This window comes from Mandrillus leucophaeus, unplaced genomic scaffold (assembly GCF_000951045.1).
Source record: "Mandrillus leucophaeus isolate KB7577 unplaced genomic scaffold, Mleu.le_1.0 Scaffold336, whole genome shotgun sequence".
Taxonomy (NCBI): domain Eukaryota; kingdom Metazoa; phylum Chordata; class Mammalia; order Primates; family Cercopithecidae; genus Mandrillus; species Mandrillus leucophaeus.
Window position 1 is genome coordinate 1,872,507 of NW_012103543.1, and position 26,848 is coordinate 1,899,354.

At 38.1% G+C, this 26,848-nt stretch overlaps 1 protein-coding gene across 1 annotated transcript in view; it reads right to left on the reverse strand.

Annotated features, from left to right (window-relative positions):
- Positions 1-26,848, reverse strand: part of ARHGAP15 (Rho GTPase activating protein 15) — a 642,246-nt gene that overhangs the window by 53,270 nt on the left and 562,128 nt on the right. The window contains exon 13 of the mRNA XM_011988707.1: positions 11,734-11,839. Within this exon, the coding sequence (XP_011844097.1) occupies positions 11,734-11,839 (106 nt within the window). The remainder of the gene's footprint in view (positions 1-11,733; positions 11,840-26,848) is intronic.

Sequence of the window (26,848 nt, forward strand, 5' to 3'; positions counted from 1 at the left end):
CCAGGGGGAGGTAATTGAATCATGGGGGCTGGTCTTTCCCATGCTATTCTCGTGATAGTGAATAAGTCTCACAAGATCTGATGGGTTTATCAGAGGTTTCTGTGTTTGCATCTTCCTCATTTTCTCTTGCCTCCACAATGCAAGAAGTGCCTTTCACCTCCTGCCATGATTCTGAGGCCTCCCCAGCCATGTGGAACTGTGAGTCCAATTAAACCTCTTTTTCTTCCCAGTCTTGAGTATGTCGTTATCAGCAGCTTGAAAATGGACTGACACAGTAAATTGGTACTAGTAGAGTGGGGTGTTGCTGAAAAGATATCTAAAAATGTGGATGTGACTTTTTAACTGTGTAACAGGCAGAGGTTGGAACAGTTTGGAGGGCTCAGAAGAAGACAGGAAAATGTGGGAAAGTTTGGAACCTCCTAAAAACTTGTTGAATGGCTTCGATAAAAATGCTGATAGTGATATGAACAATAAGGTACAGGCTGAGGTGGTCTCAGATGGAGATGAGGAACTTGTTGGGAACTGGAGCAAAGGTAACTCTTGTTATGTTTTAGCAAAGAGACTGGTGGCACTCTGCCCCTGCCCCTAGAGATTTGTGAAACTTTAAAACTTGAGAGAGATGACTTAGGGTATCTGGTGGAAGAAATTCCTAAGCAGCAAAGCATTCGAAAGGTGACTTAGGTGCTGTTAAAAGCATTCTGTTTTAAAAGGGAAACAGAGCATAAAAGTTCAGAAAATTTGCAGCCTGACAATGCAGTAGAAAAGAAAAACCCATTTTCTGGGGAGAAATTCAAGCCAGCTGCAGAATTTGTATAAGTAGCAAGGAATCTAATGTTAATCCCAAAGACCATGGGAAAATGTCTCCAGGCTATGTCAGAGACCTTCATGGCAGCCCCTCCCATCACAGGCCCAGAGGCCCAGGAGGAAAAAGTGGTTTTATGGGCTGGGCCCAGGGTCCCTGTGCTATGTGCAGCCTAGGGATATGGCACCCTGCCTCCCAGCCACTCCAGCCATGGCTGAAAGGGGCCAACATAGAGTTTGGGCTGTGGCCTCAGAGGGTGGAAGCCCCAAGCCTTGGCAGTTTCCATGTGGTGTTGAGCCTGTGGGTGCACAGAAGTCATGAATTGAGGTGGGGGAATCTCTGCCTACATTTAAGATGTATAGAAACACCTGGATGCCTAGGCAAAAGTTTGCTGCAGGGGCAGGGTTCTCATGGAGAACTTCTGCTAGGGCAGTGCAGAAGGGAAATGTGGGGTCAGAGTCCCCACACTGGGGAACTGCCTAGTGGAGCTGTGAGAAAAGAGGGCCACCATCCTCCAGACCCCAGAATAGTAGATCCACCGACAGCTTACACTGTGCACCTAGAAAAGCTGCAGATACTCAATGCCAGCCTGTGAAAGCAGCCAGGAGGGAGGCCGTACCTTGTAAAACCACAGGGGCAGAGCTGCCTAAGACCATGAGAGCCCACCTCTTGTATCAGTGTGACCTGAATGTGAGACCTGGAGTCAAAAGAGATCATTTTGGAGCTTTAAAATTTGACTGCCCCACTGGATTTTGGACTTGCATGAGACCTGTAACCCCTTTGTTTTGGCTGATTTCTCCCATTTGGAATGGCTCTATTTACTCAATACCTGTACCCTCTTTGTATCTAGGAAGTAACTAGCTTGCTTTTGATTTTACAGGCTCATAGACAGAAGTGACGTGCCCTGTCTCAGATGAGACTTTGGACTGTGAACTTTTGGGTTAATGCTGCAATGAGTTAAGACTTTGGGGGACTGTTGGGAAGGCATGATTGGTTTTGAAATGTGAGGACATGAGATTTGGAGGGTCAGGGGTGGAATGATATGTTTGGCTGTGTTCTCACCCAAATCTCAACTTGAATTGTATCTCTGAGAACTTCCATGTGCTACTGGAGGGACCCAGCAGGAGGTAATTGGATCATGGGGGCTGGTCTTTCTTGTGCTTATTCTTGTGATAGTGAATAAGTCTCACGAGATCTGATAGGTTTATCAGGGGTTTCCATTTTTTCTGCTGCTTCATTTTCTCTTGCTGCCGCCATATAAGAAGTGTCTTTGCCTCCTGCCATGATTCTGAGGCCTCCCTGGCCACATGGAACTGTAAGTCCAATTAAACCTCTTTTTCTTCCCAGTCTTGGGTATGTCTTTATCAGAAGCATGAAAACGGACTAATACTCTAGGCTTATGAAGTTGATCTTACCTGGAACCACTCACTGGCTATTAGATTATCATCTTGTTCAATGAAGTAATGAGATTCCATTTGTTCAACAAAAATTATTGAGTATCTGTAATAGTAGCACATGGTACTAGGGGATATAGCAGGAATCAAAATGACACAAATTTCTGCCCTTCTGGAGCCAGTGCTCTAAGAACAGAAGAGGCCAGGTTAATTCTTTATAATTTCCATTTTCATCAGTATTTTCAGGATCTGGCTATGCTATAGAATATCATTTTTTTTCCCCTGCTAGATTATATTTATTCCTGTGTTTTTTAAAAAGCTGAAGGGTGAAGGCAAGAACAGTAGCTGGTCATTGTTATAAATTCTGCCCAATGTCCGGTTAAGCTGAGGTTATTCTAGGTGTTCCTTTTGTAATGAGTAGTTTTAGTCACAAAATATAATATCTTTGCTCTTGCCAAATGTTTTCTTCTATCAACATGCATGCCATTCTCAGACTCTTTTCCTGGTATCTCTTTCTCTGACCACCCATTCAATGTTAGAAGTCTCTAGGAATCTGTCCTTGACTCTCTTCTGGGTTCACATGGTCCCTTGGAGGTATTCATGACCTTACCCCATTGCCATCTTTAAACCAACAACTCCAAAATTTGGCCCTAGATCTCAATCACCTTTCTTGCATTCTCAACATATATTTCTTATTCTCAACAGGATTTTGCTAATAGAATATAACAATGAGCAAGCCACATTATGTTAACAAAATTTCTGCTTTGTTCATGACTCCAATTTGGTCCTTTCCCTATGTGAAATGTAAGTTAAGGATATCACCATTCGGCTAATTCAAAATCTGGGTGCCCTCCTGGAATCCTTTGTCTTCCTACCTCTTGTATGTACTTGGTGCACATGTTCTGTTGCATCTACCTCTTCAATGCTTCTTGTATCCATCCTTTTCCCCCTTTCTCCCTATCGCTCCCTTAGCTGAGGATCTCTAGCTTGGACTACTATACCAGCATCTTCACTGTTTTCCCTACTTCTGGTGTTGCCCTTCTACAAACTGTCCTTATAAAAACTGTGGTCTTTATGAATACAAATTTCATTACCTTACCTCTCCACTTCAGATCCTTCAGTGATTTTCCTAATGTCTACAGGTTTTTTTTGTTTTTTGTTTTTTTGTTTTTTTATTTTTTTGGGTTTTTTTAGACATGATCTTGCTTTGTTGCCTAGAGTGCAGTGGCAAAATCATAGGTCACTGTAGCCTCCAACCTCCTGGGCTCAAGTGATCTTCCTGTCTCAGGCACTTGAGTAGCTGGGACTACAGATGCATGCCATAGTGTCTGGCTAATTTTTTAATGTTTTGTAGAGATGAATTCTCACTATGTTGCCCAGGCTGATCTGGAATTCCTGAGCTCAAGCAATCCTCCCTTCTCAACCGCTGAAAGTGCTAGGATTAAATGAGTGAGCGACAGTGCTTAGTCTACAGAAAGAATTTCAAGCTCCTTATCAGACTGTATGGTGTTCTTCACAATTTAACTTGTTTACAACATTCGAGGCTCATAATCTGCCACTGTTTATTCTTTTTATAATTCTGAATTCTCTAATCCTTCCAGAGGACTCGCCATTTCTTTACCACATTGCAGTTCTCTTCCATGTTCTTGTACAGAGTATTGTCTCTCCCTGTAGTAGGTCTGTTGTCTGCCAAGCCAACATCCTTAAAGATAGCTTGTTTCATGTCCTCTGGGGGGCATCCTTTGATTTTCCTAAGCTAAATTTCAGCTGCTGCCTAGAATTCTCATAGCATTTTAGATATTACATCATATTTATTATAATTGTTTACTAATTTATCTGCCTCAGGAGATGATAAGATATGTGAGGGTAGGAATCCTCTTTATGCCTTTAACATTGAGTTGAAGGGTCAGCAATGTTTTTCTGTGAAGGGTCAGATGGTAAATATTTTTGACCTTATGTACCTTGTTGTGACTCATTGTGACCTCTTGCCATTGTAGCATGAAAGCAGCCATAGGCAAAACATAAACACATAGATGTGTGTTTCAATAAAACTTTATTGACAAAAACAGGAGGCAGGCTGAGTGTGGCCTGTGGTCCACACTTTTCCAACTCCGGATTTTGTTCACGCCTGGAATATAGCAGGCACTCATTTGAGACTTCCAGAAGGAATTCGTAGGTAGAATTTTACAGTTACCAAACATTTTCACAAATATGAATTTATTTGACTTAATTCACAACTGAACAAAAGAGATGGGTATAGACTTTGAAAGATTTTCTTAATGTTGTATGGTTTCTAAGGGCTGAGATTGGGCCCTGAGACTACATCTTCTGATTCCAAATTCTTTCCATTAGGTTAAAGGCCAAGATTCATAGTAGAGAAGGGTGGGGCAACTTAAAAATGTTACCTCTCCTGAGGGAAATACCCTCTTGCCGTTGGCCATCACTTAACAATAGAGACAACAATGATAGATGGGACGGTAGCAACTTTAGGTTTTGTTGTTTCCTATTTTTCAGTGGTAAATGTTACCATTCAAATGTTAAATCTAAAGATCTAAAGTAATAATTTCACTCCCGTCTTAAAACCTTATCTCCCACAGCCTTCATCTAGAACAAGGAGGCACTGCTGGAAGGATCATTGAACCTTAGTCCTCAGCTCACAAACCTTATAAATCCCATGCCAAGATGTCTCCTAAGTAGGTGACATTTTAATGATTACTATGGGGAGTTGGGAACTATTGCTTCACCCTTGCAATCAGAGTAATTAATTTTCTTAACTACCAGGCCAAATTCTGCCATGGGAGTCCAGTTGAGAAATTTCAGGCCCATAGGAAGTACATTAGCTCTTCAAAATGACTAGGGTGCCATTTCAAATACACAAGCAAAGGAGGTAGGAAGCTTCTGGCTTATTTCAAACAACTCGCAACCCCTGCCCCACAGGAAAGGAGGGAAAAAAAAAAAAAGAGAGTAAAAGAAAATAATAATTTGCACAGGTTCCTCATTTTCCAGTAAAAATACCCATGTCTGCAAGTCTTTGGATATCAGGTATTGTGGTTGGGTGAAAGACCAAAGTGTACAGAAAAAGAATGGAATGCCAGAAGACAGCACAGAAAAACATACCGGGCTCAAAAGCACAGCGGAGCTGAGCATTCAGAGGCCTGGGTGGGAAACAGAGAGCGTCACCAGCATGGCCCCTGATGACCAGAGAGAACGGTGATGACTGTGGGCTTTGAAGTCCATTCTTTAACCATATCTAATTTCTCCCCACCAAAACATCAGAAATACCTACAGTGCCATTTTAAAGACAGGGTGGACGAGTTATTTTGTCTCCATTGTTTGTTTTCTGATACAACCCTTATATTTCTGGGTCATTATCATTTAAGTTGCCTCTGACATGCTTTTGTAGAATATTTTATTTAATATCCATGAAGACCACAGAGAAGCTTTAAATATCGGGTTACTTTCACAAAATAGCCCCAGCTCAAGAGTTTCAACGAGGCATTCAATTGGCATTCGTCCATGAGATTTGTCTATTCAGCCATATCATTTTTTCACCTTGGAATTCTATGAACAGCTGGACAGCTTTCTTAGAGTCAATGCAAAAGGGAAGATTTTAACTTTCCTTTCAACCTATTTTACAAAGTGCAAGTCTCCTATAATAATAATGTTTATTTGCACCTAAAATCTGCAGCTAATATATTCTTCCAAAGCTATTTTTAAAAATCAACAAATAACATTACTTCCTAAGTCATTACTAAAAGTTGCCCATTTCTAAGACATTTTGATTTTCTCTGAGTAATATGTACATGCATAATGTGTACATAAAAGTTCTTTTGAGTTCTTATCCCTCCTCACAAATTTGAGATTGTTTTGGCTTCCAAAATGCATGCCACAAAGGAAATCTGGCTAACTAGTTAAATTTAGCTCTGTGGGAAGACTTTATTTATTTTCTAAATTTTCCATAATTATGTATTATTTTTATCATGGAAATGAAAATGTGGAAAAAGACTTCAGCAATATCTAGAATACTTTACTAATAGTCATGACAACAAAAATTCTAGTACTTCCAAAGGGCAGCACCAGGCCTAGGTGGATATGTAGTTGATAAGATTCCAGGTGAATATGTAGTTGGTAAGATTTTAGGAGTGTTTATATTGGTGACTGGGACATAGAGTATGGCCCTGCTGGCTTGAAAATCTCTTACTTACCAGGCTTTCATAAAGCTGGTGTTCTGTTTGTCTTGGCAGGAAATTCTGATCGTGAAAATCACTCTGAGAAGTTATACAACAAAGCAAAAGAACTAGAAGTCTCCTAGGGAGACTCTTCTAACAGAGGAGGCTCTTCATAAGAGGCATAGGGAGACCTGTGCCTATTTCCAATTTCCTTATGCCTGCCCCAAAGGCAGGCAGACTAGATGATCACATTAGCAAACTATCACTTGGAGGGTGAAAAGAGTTGGAACTAAGACCAGGGGACAATATGCCAGCCAGGCTGACAGGGAGTCTGAGACAGAAAAGAGTGGGGATTGAGTATGAGAATGGGGGTGTGATATAGCTTGTCAAACATGTGAAATAGTCTCACTGGGACTCTGGGAAACTGGCTGAGTCAGGACAGTAAGGAAACTCAAGTTTTGGAAAAAGATCCTGACGGTGGGATAAAGAATTTTCTGGAAATCAGGAAATTTAGCACTAATTTAGCCTGCACTGCCTTGGTAATTCTTGCTATATTTATTTCATTAATAATTATTTTATATTTCCCTCATTATAAAATAATACTGTAACAATACATGTAATATAATACATGTAAAAATAATACATTGATGTAAAATGTTTAGTACTTACGTGCTAAGTACTATGCAAGACTCTTCAAAAGCATTATTCATATACTCCTCACTACAGAAATAAGCTCTATTATAATCTCCCTTTGACAGATGACAAAATGGAAGCTTAGAGTTGAATGACTTGGCCAAGGTTACACCTCCAGTAAGTGGCAGAGCCAAGACTCGCATTCAGGTCAGCCTAACTTCAAAGTCTGGTTTCTTTGTTCCCTTAACCTCGAAGTCTCCTCCTATACCATTATTAGGGGGGAGAAAGAAACACAGGAACAAAACTCTCACAATCCAACAACTCAAAGAAAGGAATATTAACATTTTAGTAAAAATTTTTATAGTCTTTTCTACATTCACAACGTTTTTCCCATATTTATAATTATGCTCGCTTTGAGTATACAAAAGACTGTATCTCTGATTTTATTTAACATTTAACACAGCATTTCTCCAAGTTGAAGCAGAAAGAAAATAAAAACCATGAACTATACTTTACTAAGCCAATATGATGTATCCTGTTCTACATAACCCTCCCCTATCACTGAACGCTTACATTATTTCCAAATGTTCACTGTTGCAAACAGTGCTGCCATGGACAATTTTATCTGCATAAACTTTTCTCCTCTATGTGACTGGTTTTAAAGGTATGAAACTTTGAAAAGTCTGCATTCTCGAGATATGTTACATATACAGGTTTTCCGACATGTTGGCTGTCCATCCCAACCAGCAGCATACAGATGGCTTGATTAATACACACCCGCCAAAATCGGATTCACCCTATTTCATTAGTTTTCTACAACCTCGCCATCTTCTTTCCCATGTCTGTTTTTGGAAAATAGAGAAAAGGGCACCCTTCTAAACAATGTCTCATTTTGCTTTAAAAAGTAATGCTATCGGGGGCTATTTTCATAAGTACTCATCATTGAAATCGCAGACGTTTCTCTATGGCTGACTGGATATGGGAGACTAATGAGATAAGTGAAAACTGTGTGGACTTTTCCTTTTAAAAATCTCAAGATTTTGGCCATTTCTTTCCTTTTGACGTCCATAACTCCAATTGCAACTCCCCTGGGGCCTCCTGGGTTCTCTCTCTTTCTACCTCTTTCATATTATACTCTGCTGTCAGATGACTCTTACATTAACACTGAGCACATCATGCAATTTTCTGGTTCATAAAAGGTTAATGATTCCCTAGTTATTATTTAACTCCTTTATTGGCTCTCAACCACCAACTACTACCTATCAGCAAGTAAACCATCGTGCTAGGTCCTTCTTCCCATTAAGTTCATCTTCACTCTGCCTCTCTGCCTTTCCAAAGAGGCAGGCTATAGGAAAATGCATTTGACACTTGTATTTTATAGAGACAGTTTTGCCATTTATATGATGATTCAGAAGGTACCAGAGAACCTTCCAGGGCCTATCAGTGTAATGTCAATTTGTGAAAATGGCTATTAATAAAGGTTTCTGGCTGATGGGATCTTGAGATGATAGCTTATTCCGGATTCCTGGTCTTAAGTTATGATAGCAGATGCATAGAACTTGACCTTGAGTTTGATTAAGAATGAAGACTCTGGACTCTGAGACTAGTCAGCCTGTGCAGCCATTGGGCAACCTTATGCTTAATATAATCACAATCCTTTAAAAATTCTGGCTTTTGTGGATAGGATTTGCATCCACCTTCTAGTCCAACTGTGCTGCATTAAGCTTTCCCAGTTGATAGCTGATCTGCTTTGAGGAGTGCATTTAACTCAGAGCTCTGCAAAAATGGAGTGCTTTTCTGTTGACTGTAGAGTACGTAGGTCAAGTGGAATTTTTGGCACTTCATTACATTCCCTGACCCTTACTAAACAAACTTCAAAATATATATATTTGCAACAATTTGGAATAAACACTACATACAAGTGTTGACGATAGAACTACCAAATGCATCAAGACTAAGGAAAACATTCTAATGATTCTTTCAAACACGAATATATTTAAATTCCTGTTAAACAATCTTCTTATTTAGTCTTCTCAGGCTTTGATGACATGCCACGATTGGCTGTTTATCAAAAACTTAGCAAAAAAATGCTTAACAAGATACAATTATGTGCACACACTCATGCATAATTAAACCCAGTTTATAAATTGGTACAGGGTGAAATATAGTCATACCACCCAAGAAAGGTTGGTGGCTAGCAAGTAACACTTCTTCCCATGTATAATAATCAATCTTAAAATGTGAATACTGTGAAGTGGTATAATAATCTGATCTTAAATCTTAATTTAAAAATCTATTTCCATCTCTGTTGAACTAAATGAAAGTTCTAACAAGATTAGGAAATTAACTTGGATGTGAAAAACAGGACCAGGCATTAATGGTTAAAACTGGGATTATGTGGCCTGGACATGGACGATCGTCATCCTTTGAAGGTTTTTAACTAGAGAGATTCTCTTCTGTGTGTTTTATTTATTTTATTTGAAGGAGGATTTAGCTGACTCTTAGTATCTTTATTTTATAGCTATTCCTTCAGTTGAAAGAAAACGGAATAATTGGGACAGAGTAATGGATATTTCTCAAGAACTCTAAGACTAGGTATTGCATAGCATTAAAGGGTATACTTTTCCATTTGTTTTATGACTTTGTCCAGTTAAAGTTACCGAGATAAGCACTCCAGTATTTACTTGTAACTTGAAACCACTTTCATGGTGTGTCTGGATCCTAAGGGAAGAGAATTAACATTTGAGGAATGCTTACCTTGTGCCAGGCATTTTATATGCATTATCTCATTTAATTCTCATAACCACAAGATATGGTTGATAGTATTTAATCCGATTTTACTTGCCTGAGATCATAATGGGAGTAAAGTATAGAAAAAGGATTTGACTCTAGGTCTCTCTTTGTATTTCTTTAAAGTCCAAGATCCTTTCACTAAACCACATTGGATTTCTCACTATAGCCAGTATGTGGGAGTGACAAGAAGGAACGCTGTAATAGTAAGAGCTTTTCTGAACTTTAAGATAAAGTTCCCCTTTGAGAGTAAAATAAGACAGAAAATGATATGATGAGTCAGATTAAAACATGTTCCCTAACGCAATGAACTGGTTTAGCAAATTATGGACTGTGTATACCATGAAATACTATGACATCATTAGAATAAGATAAGTCTGTTCAATGAAATAGAAGTCTGTATAGGAGTTGCAAAATAGTTGTATAATTGCAATATAATGTACTTTAACATTAGAAGCAACCATACACACACGTTTGCATGTGTTTAGGAACAGGTCAGGAAGGATACACACGAAAATGTTAGTTACTTCTGTTCAGCAGGCTAAGAGTGTCTGTAGGCAGATTTCATTTTTTAAATGTAAATCCATCACTGTTGCTTAATTTTGGGGGGTGCAATTGCATGTATTACATTCACAATTAAAAATCATGTAATGGATTAGTTGAACAATCTGTAGGAATGACTCATCTCAAATTATGGAGTGATCGAGGAGTTTAAGGAGATTTAATCTCACAGGCAAAACTGCTCAATCTATTTGAACCTCTATCAGGCTTCAATATTACTATGCATATATCATGAAAGCTAAAACCTCATCACTTCTGTTGCACTCTGCCTTATCTGAAGAAGGTGTTAACAGAAGGCAAATGAGTAACAGTCATTTCAGACTTAACATGTCCAAAATAGAACTCTCAAACCTGCTTTTCCTACCCAACTTGTTCCTCCCCGCAGTTTTACCCATCTCTGCGACACTATCATTTCTTCACTTGCTCAAGTTCAAACCCAAAGTTGCACACTTGATTTCTCCTTTCCTTTCCCCATGGTATCCCAATCAGCAGCAAGTCCAGCCTGATTCATCTTCACAATATATCTACCCATTTCTCTCTGAGGGCGCCACTCAAGCCACCAATATCTGCTGCCTGGACTACTGTGGTTGTCTGCCATTAGGTCTTCCTCTCTTCACCTTCACAATGCATTCTCCTCTTAGCAGCCAGATCAATGTATTACACTCCCTCAACTGTAGCATTCTGCACTGGTTCTTCCTCAAATTTAGAATGGAATCCAGATCTCTCACTGTGGACCACAAGAAACCTATATGATCTGATGTTAGTGTGATGTTTGGGACTTCAGCTCCTGATCCCATCTTGCCTCCACATTAGGCCCTAGAAGTTTGGGTTTAATTTCTGCTTTTCAAATACTTCAAGCTCTTAGGGGCTTCTAGGGCTTTACATTTGCCTTTTTTCTTCCTGGAAGACTCCTCTCTCAGCTATTTACATGGATAGCACCTTATCAATCTGAGTCAACATTTTACAGATGAGGAAATTGGATGTAGAGAGTTTAAATAACTTATTTGTGGCCATAGCACGTGGTACATGGTGGGGCTGAGTTTTGAATCCATGTCTGAATCATTTCATGTTCTTTCTGTTATGTTAGATAACAAAGTCAAGATGACCCAACCCAGGGTCCAGGCGATGGTTCTGACAAGCAATCAGCAAACATATACTTGTTGAAAAGGCCTTGAAAAATAAGTTATTTCAGAAATTCCTTTTGTAGATTCTCCTTCCTATCCCTAGCACATTCTCCAGCTTCTGCAGAAAGACCTAGGTCAGCTACAGGGGAAAATACAAGATGTATGCATTTGGAAACTCTTGCCTTAGAGATCTGAAATTCGTTATTGCCCATTTAGGAAATGACTATAAAATGACACATCCAGAAATCCTGACAACTTACTTAGTTAGATGTCCAAAGAGGACTTTCATGGTGTCACGATTTGGCGGAGGGAGTTTTTGTACAAGACACTTTACAGCTTCAATTCTTGTGTTGTTGTCTTGCTTTTCTGAAAGAAACAAAATTTAAAAAGGAAGGTTAGGGAAAAAACAAGACTTCATAGGTACAGGTACATGAGAAAATTTTCTTGAGAAAAGTTTGGACTCAGACTAGCAACTAAGAGTGCTAGTCAGTAGCCAAAGGGAATAGGTGGACTCAACCTGGTTATTAAGGAGTTTCTTTTTATTTTGACTCTGAATTTGACAGTAGCAGGCCTTCTGGGAGGCCGTGTATGAACTGATTAGCTTTTAGCCTTTGGACTTTTTCTCCTTTCTGCTTCTTTGAATGTAGATGGACTGGCTGTACTGTGAGATAATCTTAACATGAAAGCAAAAACGATGTGACTTTGACATTATCTTCCTAATCTTAACATTTGGTTTTCTTAAATGTCCTGTTTTATAAGGTGTGGTAGGGTGAATAAGGGCCTTCCAAAGATGTCCCTGTCTGAATCCCTGGAATGTGTGACTATGTTACCTCACATAGCAAAAGGGACTTTGCAGATATTATCAGTTGGAGATTTTCAGACGGGGAGATTTTTCGGGATTATCTGAATGGGCCCAGTGGAATCACAAAGATCCTTATTAGGAGAAACAGGAGAATGAGAGTCAGAGAGAAAAGGTGATATGACTTCTCATGTGACAATGGGAGCAGAAAAGAAAGGGTACGCAGCGAGGGGCTGCTGTCCGAGGAATTGCGACAGTCTCCAAAAGCTGAGAAAGGCAAGGAGACAGAGCCTCTAAGGGTACCGCAGGCCTACCAACCTCTTCAGTTTCAGTCTGAAACTGATTTCAGACTTGCACCCTCCAGTACTGTAAGAGAATAAGTTTGTGTTTTAAGTTTGAGTGTTAAGCAGCAATGGGAAACTAAACAAGGACATATAGTGTGATTTGATTACAGATATTCTATTGTTGCTTGATTTTGTAGAAGGGAAAAATTGTTTTAAAAATTATTTCCACGTTATCCTTTTTCCCATACACATTTTGTTTTTGATTTAAAATAAGAGAGTGTAAAACAGAAAAAAAATATTGAAATAGCATATTGCCTGGTCATACACATTTTGTAAAATGGGAAGTTGTTCAAAACTGCATAGCACATAGATTGATTTCTCTCATTTTGTTTTATTTATAGATGGAAAAGTAAAAATTGATTTACTTAGTACACTAGGGAATTCATCTTTCCATAGTTTTAACCAGGGCCTTTCCATCTAGAGGTACAATTATGTATTGAACTTAAACACCTCATGCACTTTCCTTTCTATACTTTAACTTCCAGCACAGGGATCCTGATGATTCTAAACAGGCCACAGCTGGAAAATAAGATACAAAAAAGACTAATATGTAAGACAAACATCCACCCAATAACCATTCTCTTCTTAGCAAGACAATCCCACTGCTGAGAGGATGGTAATAGACCCAGCTGCCTTGGAGCTGGAGTAGCCATGGGACCAAGTCTGGCCAATGAGACTGAAGTCACAATGTTGGTCAGGCCTTCTGGGAGAGCATGTATGAGCTGATTTAGCTTTTAGCCTTTGCACCTTTCCTCCATTCTGCTTCTTTGAATGTAGATGGAGAGGCTGGACTATGAGCTAATCTGGAGAACTGAAGCTCTGTGAAGTGAAATACACAGGTGGAAAGAGCTTTCTTGAATCTGTGGAGCAGTCATACCAGTCCTGCACTGTCTGCCTCTGGGTTTCTTTTGTAGTTTTTGAGACAGGATCTTGTTCTACTGCGCAGGCTGGAGTGCAGTGGTGTGAACACGGCTCACTGCAGTCTCAATTCCTGAGTTCAAGCTCTCCTCCTGCCTTATCCTCCTGAGTAGCTAGGACCACGGGTGCATGCCACCATGCCCAGCTCATTTTACTTTTTTTTGTAGAGAAAGGGTCTCCTTATGGTACCCAAGCAGGTCTTGAACTCCAGGGCCCAGGCAATCATTCTGCCTTGGCCACCCTAAGTGCTGGGATTACAGGCATAAGCCACCACGCCTGGCCCACTGGGTTTCTTTGACATAAGAAAATAAGCCCTTGTGTACTGAAGCCTTTGGGGATGGATCTCTGATACTAAGGCCAAATACAGTTCTTAATAATAAGATGTACTTACAAAATTCCAATTCAATAGGTATATAAACTTTATGACAGTAGGATCAGAAACAGTTTAGAAACTGGCAGATTCTTTAATATGTTGTCACAAAAGAATTTTTTTATAAGAAAATATAGGAAAATATCCTGCAGAAGATGGTATTTGGCTAAAGTGGGATGGGGGCAGTCTTCCTAGTAGAACGCTGCTTGGAAGCTTTTCCTTTTCCTCCTAAAACCACAAAGGCCTATAAATAATGCCTCCCACAGTCAAAGCTTTCAAAATTGCAGTTATTCTTAGAAGAGTTCCAACATAATATGGCTTGGACAACTGCAAATGAAAGAAACAAAGGGGAGCGAGAAAGAGAAAAAAGAAAGTTGCAACATCATAGCCTATACCGGACCTCATCTTTTCTGCCAAATAGTAAAAAGCCCTCTTGGAGCTTAATGATGGTAAGAAAATGTGATGCTTCACAAGACCAATTGGAGCCTGTGAAATATCATAAACTAGAAAAAAAGTATAAGTTAATAAAGATGAGAGTGAAATTGGCATAGTATTCCCAGGTCGTAGCTATTAGGGATGCTTGAATGCTTTCTATCTAACCATTTGAAGCTAATACCACACAACCATAATTGTGTGTGTTTACACACACACACACACACACACATATATATTCATTCAAGAGGTGGATACATTCTGTTCAGGTTGGCATGATTCCAGTAGTGCAGTTTACCTGAGGATCTGGTGAACTAGTAGGTGCAAGCAATCAGTATGATACTGGGAAGGGGATAAGAGGAGAGGAGAGAGGAGGAGAAGAGACCTTTCTAATTTCACTGAAATCTCTGACTATAGTAATAATCAGGTTAATGCCACTCTCTCCAAAAAAAAGGACCCATTGACACTGAGGGCTACAGAAGTAGCAGCTACAAATTAAGCTTGACAGGCATGAAGTGGGGAGTAGTCTTGTTGGTTCCAGCCAGCAAACTTTACTCATAGGGAACATGATCCAGTCAGGGTGGAGTTAGAAAGGATTGGCCATTGCTTCATTAGAACGAGCTGATTTGCAAGGACACTTCCATGGTGTTTGGGCAGGAATTAAGACATAATCAAGTCTGTTAAGCCAACAGGTAAAATAATTATGAGCTTTCTTAGAGTCAACTCTCCCTCTCCTGTGTTCTGTTGCATTTAGAATATTCTACTTAAACAACACTTCACATGGTATTTCTATTGCTTGAATCCTTGTCAAATTCCGCTATTAAATAGGGAATTTTCCTTTAAAGCTAGACAGTTTTTATACTAGCATGTGGTGGGTTAAATGAGTGAAAAAGGAATTAGTGAGTGAACTAATGAAAGTTGTGACCATGAATTGTAATACATGTTCCTTGGTTTGAATTCTGTAATGGATTTTTATTAGCCATGTGGTCTTGGAGAAATTTCTTACTCTCTTTGAATAAGATCTAAAAGGGTAGTTTTGTTGAATAAACAAGATAGTATGTAATGTACCAAGCACAATTACAAGTAAAACAAAGTACTCTATAAATGTTCACCCTCCCCTGCACCCCTCTCACCTCTTTTGAGGCCCATGCCACTGGGTCTCGTTCACCTTTTAATTCCAACAGTTAGCATACTATTTGGTTGCAGGGACATTCAAAATGTAGTTGCTAATTCTTGAACTGAGTTGATGCCAGTTGGTGAAAGTACAATTGCTATGGTAGCCCAACATTACACAACAACCTAAATACTTTGTGATAGACTGAGAAATTGATGGTTTGATTGGTGAGCAGGTCAGTTATGTATAAGTATCATTATGAAAAGTACATATTGGTTTCCAAGTTTGCCTATGAGAAACATTCTACATGAAGAATATTTTTATAGAAATTTTTTTTCTCTCTTTTTCCACTTGATTCCACTGGGAATCAGACAATTGGATATTGGTTCATGCATATTTGTGGCCAAGTTATACTTAAGTGCTAAAGGGGGAAGTGTACCATGGCTTAGAGAGAGCTGAAATATTAAGGAGGAACAATTTGTTTTTCTTACGACATAATCAGAACAAAATCTTCTGAAAAGGTTATAGTAAAGCAGTATTTTTTTCATTCAAATCAATACGACACCCGCTCTTCCATAGCTTGTAAAATCAGGAAATAACACAAACACTTCAAGTGGAGGAACATCTAAAAATACAATTGGATACATTAAAATCGAAATGACACCTTTTCAGATCTGGTTTATTGATGTGTCATATTAGGAATTGGAATCAGCATACATAATACAGGAGTGGTTAATGAGCTAAGATTCATACACAGTTTACTAAAGATGTGTCAACTGTCTTCAATTGATTCAGTGAGCATCTGAAAGACAGCATTTTCTATTAATATTTCTCCTTCAGCATATGTTTTTCTCATTATGAAGCACTGAAGGTTCTGAGAAGACTCTGAGATATCGCTAAGTTTTTACATTATGACTGGTGGGAGGAGGAAGGAACTTTTTTTACTTGGAGCATTAGAGAATCTCTTAGGCAAACTGTATATGAAGAGACTTACACAAAATCTTTCCGGAAGTAATGAACTCCATAATTTTTTCCCCTCTTTCGTTTGCATTTACTCCTGCCCTCATTCTATTATGACTTATTTTTGCCTCTATTCCATTTTAGTTCTCCACCCATATCCAAATAGTCTCTTCAATCTCTAAGCTGTGAACCCACAATTGCACACACAACTTTTTGTAGTGCTTCATTTCTGCCATCCAAAAGTGATTCTAAACTGTTTCTTACTAATACCCATTCCTCACCAACCTGCCCCCATCTTCTCATCTTCTCAAACTACATCAAACTCATTGTTGTAAGCAAGCTTCAAAACGATTCCATGCTATTCAGAGAAGTAACACCTACATGATGTGAAATAGCCTTTAATGTTATAAGAATGTGGTTTTATAGTTTTGAGGGCACATTTTTCAAAATATGGTTTATGATAGTTACACTTGCATTCATCTGCATGAAATGTTGTTACTAAAGCACATTTACGACCCAATGTCTTTTAGAAAAGAGATAAGATAAAGCTGTATATGATGATGGAAAAAGTTCTGTACAGTGAAGAACCTTGGATCTGATGACACTTTTCTGTCCTTATCATCCATGCCTTTATTGTTCTTATAGCTTCATGTTAAATCATATTTAAAAGTAAATTCTGCTTTGTTATATAGGTTCACTAAGAGGAAGAAAAGACCAGATTATCCCAGTAATCAATGTATATAGGGAGTACTATTCATCTCGTTTGTCTACAATTCTTAAAGGACAACTGTATTCCTTTGTTTTAAAGAGGTCAGTAGTACCACAGCTATTCTGCTTCTGAAAGTTATTCTGAAATGTCTAATGCACCCTGTATAAAAAACATGGTAGTCCCTATATGTCAGAGCTATATTTGGAAGAATAGCAGTTCTCTAGTTTCTATTCAATTTATACTTTTTGTACTGTGGCCATTTCTGAATTTAGTTAGAGACAGTGCTTGCTTAGAGAAAGAAGGAGTATCTCCAGAGATCATTTTATTTGTTTCAGCATGGCTTACAACTGGATACAAACCTCTGAGAATACACTTTTTAATGCCAAAACTTGAGTTGCCCATTCGGGAGTCAATCCCGGGGGTGACAACAATTGCTTGATAAATGTCTTTGAATAACTCACAGTTGCTTTAGGAGGAGATGCTCTGGGGGCAAATTCAAATCTCACAAATAGATACAAATATACATATGCTTCAGACTCACATTATAAATAAGAAAATTGGTATATCCAGTGACATACCGCTTATCAGGAATCTGGAAAAAAAATGGGTTAGAATTTTTGCTATGCTGTATGATTTTGGGCAAGTTGCTTGAACTATTGATGCTTCTAGTTCTTTACTTGAAAATACAGAAAAATTACACATCTTATTGGGTTTTTGTAGAATTATATTTCAATGCACATAAATGTACATATAGTAAGTGATTATTTAAGTAAGCCCCCTGTAAGTCCTCTTCCCTTAAAACATTTTTCTTTTTCATTGTCTTCTCTATCATCCCTGATACATACTGCTCCTGGTTCAAGGTTGTTTCTGATATCAAATGAAGTCATACTTTTACTATTTAGTATGCTTTCCTGAAAGTAGGAACAGTATATTGTAGCTTTGTAAATATATAGAATGCTGTCAATTATCAGAGAGTCTGGTTAAAATTCCTAAGTAGTTACAGTATATCATAAACAGAAGTGTCATTGCATCATAAGCAAGGAATAACCACCACCTTGAGCGTAGCCTGTAGTTGGCAATTTGCAGTTTTTCAAGGTTCTGTGCCCTTCCCCCCCAAAGCCCAGAAAAGCCATATTTATATTTAATTAAAAGGAAGGCATAGTCTCAATGTCAAATACGTTGTAAGTTTGGCCTTTGATGTTGATAAACTGTGTCAAAACAGTTCAACCTGAGAGAAGAGGTACATTACTTGCAGGAAAGACCAAGCAGGAACTGAATCTATCTGACTCACATTAGACATTTATTTCTCTAGGGAGGATCACCTGACAGTTGGAACTGATCACCTCTTTTCTACACCAGATTTCCTTGTATTCACAGTTTCTCCTTCCAGGAGGTATTCATGTTTTGGCTGTTTTTTGAATAAACAAGCCCTTTTAGGAAGAATTTAAAGAATGGGAACAACTCTTTATAGTCAATAACTGTCAGTATCAAAAAATACTCTGGCCACTTTATTGGCATAAGTCTATGGTTTTGTTAAATGAGGGAAGCTTCAGCTCAATGGCCCCTTTAGCACTGTTTCCAGAACCATTTCTGGTCCTGGTCCACAAGGAACTAGACCATGTAGAGCATGCTGTTAGGAGGGGTGTTAAGAATGATCTTGTAAAGGATAATCTCGGTTTCCTTCTACCTCTATCCCTGCTCTCTAGCCATAAATTATTAAAAATAAAAGTATAATTTCTTAAGATATATGTATGTATATGTATGTGTATATATATATATCTGAAGAAAGCCATATTTATTCAGGCCTGTGTGCAACTTGTGGCAGATACAAAGTTGGTTGCTGTCTTTTCATTTTACAATCCGGAGGGGCAGGTAAAATACAAAAGATGTCATAATAGATGTTTAAATATAAGACATGTCATAATATACGTGTCAGTAAAGTTTATGTCTTCTGACTGAAGGGATCATCTAAGATAATTGTCAAACTCAAAAAGCTTCTGAGATGTTACTCATTCCAAAATAATTCAGGAATGCATCAAGTATAAAATTCTATTTAATCAATTTCTGGAAGTCTTCAAAATTATTATGCTTATGAATGCATCAAGAAATTAAATACATTCAGGAAAGTAATAATATATTTTCTTTCTCATGTGACTGTATCTATCTATGTTATTCTAGTGACTTATGATGCATTGTGATCTCACACTGGGGCAAGTTTGGAAAATGTATTCAAGTCTTAGTCTTTAATCTTTTTTTTTTTAGACAGGGTCTGTCCCTGTCACCCAGGCTGGAGTGCAGTGCCATGATCTCAGCTCACTGCAGCTGCAGCTGCAGCTGCAGCCTCCCAGGTTCAAGCAACCCTCCCACCTAAGCCTCCCAATTAGCTGGGACTGCAGGCACTCACCGCCATGCCTGGCTAATTTTTGTGTTTTTTGTAGAGACGTGGCTTCATCGTGTTGCCCACTCTGAACTTGAACCCCTGGGCTCAAGCGAGCCACCGTCTCAGCCTTCCAAAGTGTTGGGATAACAGGCGTGAGCCACCGTATCCTGCTTAAGTAACTTTTAATAAAGGGAATTGCTTTGGTACAATCAATTTTAGGATGATAACATTTCCTCAGACTCACCAATCTGAAAAAACAGGTTCTTAAACCAAACTTGCACTCCTCAGTTTTGTAGTGATGCCTCTATTTGTCTGAATTGGAGAGTAAGGCAGTGGCTGATACTCCAGCAGCAATCTTCACAGGAAAAGCATGATCCTATTGTCCTTCCTAGAATTTCTTGCTCTTCAAAGTAATTTTGGAGGTGTCATGGTGGCCAAGTACATTTCTGTAACTTACAATGACACTAATTCATCCTTAGTCTGTGCTGAGAAAATAAAGCTCACTGGCTTATTTCTCTGAATTTCTCTAATTCAGTTTTCCTGTGAAGATTTTCTTGAAACTATATTTATTCATTTGTATCTGGTTTTACAACCTTTTTTTTTTTTTTAATTAAAAAAGTCTTTACTATTGTGAGTCATTTGAAATCTTTTTCATCATAAGCCAGTAATTCATTTCAAATACTCAAGTATCTATTTATATTAAGCATTATCTTTGTACATTTTCACAAGGGTGGAAATCCTACAAATACTTTTCAAGGTTTGAGGTTTTTAATGTGTGTCTTTCCATTGGTAGACAAATTTATAAGGGATTAAAAAAACTCACTTGAAAACAACTAGGATCTATATCACAATTAGGAAAAATGTGAACTAAGAAACACTTTTCCTGTCTTTGGGTTAAAAATATTGTTTTTAAAGAAAGCATATTAAACTTTATCCATAACCATTCATTTTGAACAAAAGACCTCTGAAGAGGAGATAATGGTTAGTATAGTAAACTGTCTGGCCAGTTCATTTGACATGGTCACACAGTGACTCTGAGAGCAGATAGAGTTATTAATTAAACAAACATCAAAATCCTTTAAAAATGAGTTATAAAATAATTTTATGATTCAGCTTTTTTTTTTTTTTTTTTTTTTTTAATTGTGAGACTATTGTAAAAGAAGAAAAACAGGCAACATGTGGCAACTTTAGTCAGCATTTCTGAACTGGGAATGATAAACACCTCTGCCTGGCTCTGGCATTTATCAGGACTGAGATATTATTACCACATAGAGTCACAGCATGGTTACTGTTATCATCGGAAAAAAGAGCCAGCTAATCTTAATGGTTTGTAAAGCCGTTACCTGCACTGGTCTGACATTTATCATGATCATTTTACCACATGGGTCCTACATAGCAAAGGTCTTTTATCTGGAAGGGACATCACTATGAATTATTATTTGCAGCTAGGTAGAAAATTGTATGTTGTAGATACCTTTTCTCATTATAAATCACATAGTCACATTTCACCATTTCCCCCAGAAAGCTGCTGAGCCTAGATTTTTTGCCACAGCTTGTATTCTCCCCGACCCCTTTCTTTTTATAGTTTCTTGAAAATATTAGCCATTTTTAAATTCACACCTTTAATTTTTGAAGTACCACATATAGGTAGATGTAAATATGAACATACTTTCATTATAGTTAAGAAACTTTCCTGCTGATTCTGTATAAAGCTTGCATAGTACTTTAAAATTGAAGTTGAAAAACTGTCTACTTAAAAAAAAAAATTATTATTCTCTCTTCTGACATGGTGTCCAGACTGTCTCTGTTCTTGACCTTGTCAATAGAATATTTACCAGTAGATCAGACAAAATTTCTTATGCTTGATTTGAAATACTCAAAACAGCCCATTTCTTGCCTGAAATCCTTAGCTTGGAAATATGTTCTTACAAGAAGTAAACCAGTTTTATTTTGTTAGTGAGTTCTTTTAGACTCAGTTTTAGTTATAATGGAGTAGAAGGTTCCTCCAACAAATTTATTTTATAAGATGTTTGGATTCTATCCCTAACTATCAATGTCCTAATGACATACATTAATACAGAGTATGGAAGAAATAAAGATATTAAAAGGTCTGATGTTTTAAAATCATGGGTTCAAGTCAGTAAAATGAAATGCATTAATTTGACAATGGAAAATTACAGTGCAAAGCCCAAGTTGTTTACCATGGAGAAAAAATGAACAAATCCTCTCTTTTAAAAAGATTGAGACAACTAATCTTCTGAAAAAGATATTTATATATTTTCTTCTTTCTCAAGTGTTCCATTAGGAATAAACAAGCCAGAAATTCTGTACTTTTATAATGAAGAGGGAGTCGAATTCTTTGCCATTTTTGCATTTAGAAAGAAATGTGCAAGAAGAATGTGACAATTTAAGCAAATCAAGATTGTTTCAAATGGATCACAAATGGGACTTTGTGGGATATTTTATACTAGCACGTGAAGCAAACAGTAAATTTGAAAGGAGGATTTTCTCAATGGTCTAGTTCTGATGTGTTTTCCCATTGCTTTGTGTGTTTAAAAGAGGTTTGGATGTGGTGTTTAATATTGCTTCGACTCTCTTGCAAATGAGTTCTGGAGAAATATTCGCACATGAAGGAACGCTGGTGTGCTGCATTGCTGACAGCAGCTGGGGGGATATGAATGAAGAAACCAGATTCCCGAGTCTGGATTTAGCAAGAATAAACACCTATCATTCCATTAAAAAAAACCCTATCATTTGAAATGCTTACAGGCATCAACAGTAGACCCCTCTTCCTTTGAAGAAGTCCAATATTTTTCTCAAATGACTCCACTCTTGAAGGGGGAAAAATACCAACTTTAACCTGAGGCACAGTATTTTGCAGTGATGTGTGTTAGTCTGCCTACCTTGCAACATTTGGTTCTATATAATTGTTTGTATTATTACAAAGTTCTCCAAAGGAAACAGTTTCTGTTGCAGAGACTTGTGAAATGTACTCACATAAATTTGGAGGCCAAGGGGAGGAGGTCATTTGTGAAATTAACCTGTACTTCTGTTGCTCAAAAGGAGTTGAACACAATTTGGTGCAGTCTTCTAAAATTTCATTGTAAAATGGTGGCCTAATATTCCAATGTACTGCTTTACCCATCAAATGAAGGGTTACACTGGTTTAAAACAAACAAAAACAACAAGCAACAAACAACTCCTTCATTCTTTTTCATTTCAGAATGACTCTTTGGTTCTAGTTTAACACCCTCTTGCCATTGTTGTCCCCCAAATACTGTAACCTGGGAGCATTTACAATAATTAGTGAGGGGCTTTGCTGCCTTATTTTTTTCTCCTTTTCTGGGGAACTGGGTGAATTGTTGAGTGCTAATGAAAGTCGGAGACTTCTAGCTGTAGTTGAGCCAGGCACAGCGCCGGCAGACGCTTTAAGCTTCCCACTGTGCAGCAGTGCAAGCTTCCCCGCTGTTATGTTTACCATAGTTTTAATGTCTGTGAAAAAATTCCTGATGCAACTGAATTATGTTATGCCCTTTTGTTTATCTAACCCTACCCTCCCTGCCCCCCGCCCCAATTTAGCAGATTCCTGTTGCCCCTGCCTATTACAGAAAGCTCCTCCTCAACCTTGTGACTATCTTACTACTTCAGTTTTTACCACGAGAGTCTAGCTGCTTTGCAGTCTTGCTTGCAAACCTATCCAGAAGTTTCAGGAGGATTACACACACAGCCTGCTCTACTTCTGTCACCTAACAATAGATATCCTCTTTTCCACTGCATTTTAATTTAATCGGAGGTAATGTTAAAACACCAAATTCCATTATCTGACATTGGCAATAATAGCTTAAAATTCAAATATACTTGGTGAAGTGCACTGTGTCTTTAAAAAAACCTATTGAAAGACCTCAAACTCTCACTGCCAACTAAGATGAAAAGAGCCAATCTGCAATGGGAGTTGTCCTTTTCTTTAAAATGGTTATCACAAAGAAAATGACCATTCCATTATATTGTAAATTGATGAATTCACCAAGTGTGATGTACAGTGAAATTATTAATGAATATTCATACAACTCTTTCAATCCATTAATAAGGCTTAAGACAATGAGGATGCAACTCATTCCCATTTAGATAGTGTGCGTGTGGGGGAGTGGAATTAATAGCCAAAATAGTACTTGAAAAAGTTGAACTTTCATGTATCAAACTCCAGGTGCCAGTTTGAGGAGAATAACCAATAATAGCCATTTTTTACATATTTGATGGGACTGATTATGCAATGTGCAACTCTAAATGGCTTATAGCACATTGTAGCATGGTTCCATCCCATTGGCTACAGTAGGGTGCAGGCAGATGGATGACAGTGACAGGGAGAGAAGTGCTTTTGCTTAGCCGTGCGTTAAGATGCCATCCAGAAGCTCTGTGCACTGCAGACACTTCATTAGGATGCCAGGATAATGGTAAACTACCACTCAGAGTGACACCCCATTTCCTGCTTACTGAGCGCTCCAACCTCGGCAGATGTCAACAATCTCACAGTGCTACAGAGCAGACCTAACTTTCCAGCCACTTTGACTCCAATTTTTTCCTCCTAACAGTGCCATACATTATGTGCAATATGTAATGGCAAACACCTCCCTGAAAACAAAATCTGCACAATTCGTTATGACCGAAGTGCTTCACTTTTTTTTCCTTCTTTTAAAAGATGAGGGACTGTGAGTTGGACAAGAGAGTACGTCCATCCGCTGTCCTAACCTCAACATTTCTTGCTATAATTTCATTTGCTAATCAGTTCAAAGTGTTAATTGTGTGATGAACTCTGATTAATAGCAGTTAAACTCTGATCACGGGGGATATGACTGTTTCTTTTAATTAATGTCCGTTCCGAAGGTAAGAGCTTTTGGAATTCTTTTGTTAAAGACTTGAGACTCAGTTTTGGTATGGTTTTTAGCTGCCTGCCAAAAAAAGGCTGACTTGAGCATCTGGATGGTATTTTCTCTGCAAATGTATAACTTGAGACCATTCGCACACCTCCTTACCAGCAAGTCAAGCCAAGAGAAACTTTTTTTCTATGATGTAAAATCCAAAATTCTTTTTATGAAGAACCAAGGTGTGGTTTAGATAGTGAAAAAAAATTTCCCCAAATGGAACAAATAATACTCTGAAATCTACCATTACAATGAAATGACTGATTTACATTTTGTGACTCTCAGCATCTTCTTAGAAGCTCAAAGGCCCTTGTAAATGGCAGGACTAACAATAAATATTCCCCCCTGGGGCCCGTTACCATTTCCAGGTAAAGACGCAACTGTAAAGAAGTAGCCATAGGCGGAGGTCACACCCCAAGGAGGAATTTGAATGCAAACTTTCAATGTGATGCCCTCTGCAAAGAGCTGATGCAAATCATGACTTTTGGTTTTAAATGGCATCTGGTTGGCAACACCTAACCACCTCTTAAACTTGTCACTGAATTTGCTTCAAAGCAAAGAAAATATAATGGAATTCTTACAATAATTTAAACAGGAACTGAAAATAACATAGTGACAAAAATTTAAGAATAATTTACTCAAAGATATGTTGGTCTTAATTGGAAAGTGCCAGTGGTACAGCTGCCTGAGCTACTGAAGTACGGAACCAGAGAGCCTGCCTTCCTGAAAGCAGATAGAAGCATCCTTATTTTTCTTCAAGTGTCTGATTTTTAGAATCAAAGCCTCCAGGCCTATGCCAACCAAAAAACTGGGCAGCTCTTTCCTACACAGTTAATGCTGTTTAGAAGTAGTGTGAATGCTTCCCTTCTGCCCCTTCTCACCAGTCCCCTTCCCTTCTAAGCTACACATCAAGACTACTCTTCAAACTGGGATAATTTAAAGATAGCAGTTTCCATGAACTGTAACTGAGGATATTGTAGGTAGAAGGCAGAAGGAAGGTCCTGATAATGGCACATATCCCCATAGGAATTGTGTAGTCCTATATGTGAAACATAAAGGGGAGAAAGGGTGGAGACTGGCAAAATTCTTTAGGAAGAAATTCTTGGAATTCTAACGCTTTATGCACTTTATCTTTCAGAGTGCCACAGAGGCAAGGAATTAGGGTGGGAGAAAATTCAATGTCAGGATCCTAGGGCCATACGAGAACAAGTATGCTAGATAAGAATTAATGTAAGAGCTGTGATGATCAATTTGCCATCTGAGTATAGCTCCAAGACAAAATGCTAAGGCTGGAGCTGAAGCAGAGGGTAAAAAGCAGTGTGCATAGAATGTTGCACCCATTTCTACCTTTTGAGATGAGTAAACATAACAAAATTTCCAACAACGTTTGACCTACGAAAAAACTCATTTCAGAAAAGAGCACAATGCTCAGAAAAAGCTTAGAACTCTTACAATAACCGCTAGACAATTAAGAAGCTACTTAGTATCTCATAAAATTTGACACAGGGAGTGGAATGAGAGGGATCAGCAAGCCATAGGCGAGGACAGGGAAGATGAAAAGATCACTAGGATAAGGATGACAATTATATAGATGATTTGAGGAAGGACTGTGTGAAAACTAAAAATGCAAAACAAAATTAAATTTTGCACTGAAGTTCAAATTGTTACTGCAGAAAAATTAGGTTAGTGATATGGATGACAAACCAGAGAAGTTTTCCCAGAATATGGAGACATAAAAAATGATGAGAAAGAAGACATGTTGGAAGCCAAAGAATGAAGAGATTATCTACAGCTTGTAAGAATACTTGAGGAAGAAACCAGAACATTTGAAAAATATACAAGTCAAGCACAAAATTAAGAAAACTCCTGTGAGTTAAAATAAACTATCTCAGTATTGAAAATGACAGTGAGGTTCTAAGAAAATATAATCGAGTTGGTATACTATCTTGGTATATTCTGGCAAAACTTTCAAATGACAAGGATAGAGCATCATTCTACAAATATTCAGAGAAAAAGAAGACTAAAAAAAAAAAATAAACATTTAGGCTTTCCTAACACTTTTCTCACTAAATCCTAAAAGAAAACAAGGCAATATCTACTGAATTTATAGGGAAAAAATTGTGGCCCTCAAATTGTGTGCATACTCAAAATTGTCTTTTGCATGTTAAAAGACATTCTCAAGTATGCAAAGATTTATAATAATACAGCTTTCTTGAAAAGTTTACTTGAAGGCTTATGTAATTCTACTAAGTGATGAATCAAAATTTACAACTCAAGAATAGAGACACCGTAAACTAAGCATCTTCTTTACTTAATTTGGATCTAAAACTCCAAAGACTGCATTGGATTATTTCTCTCTGGCTTCCACTTAGCTCTTGGTGACAGGAAATGCCTTTCTTTATTTTTGAGACGGAGTCAAGATGGAGTCTC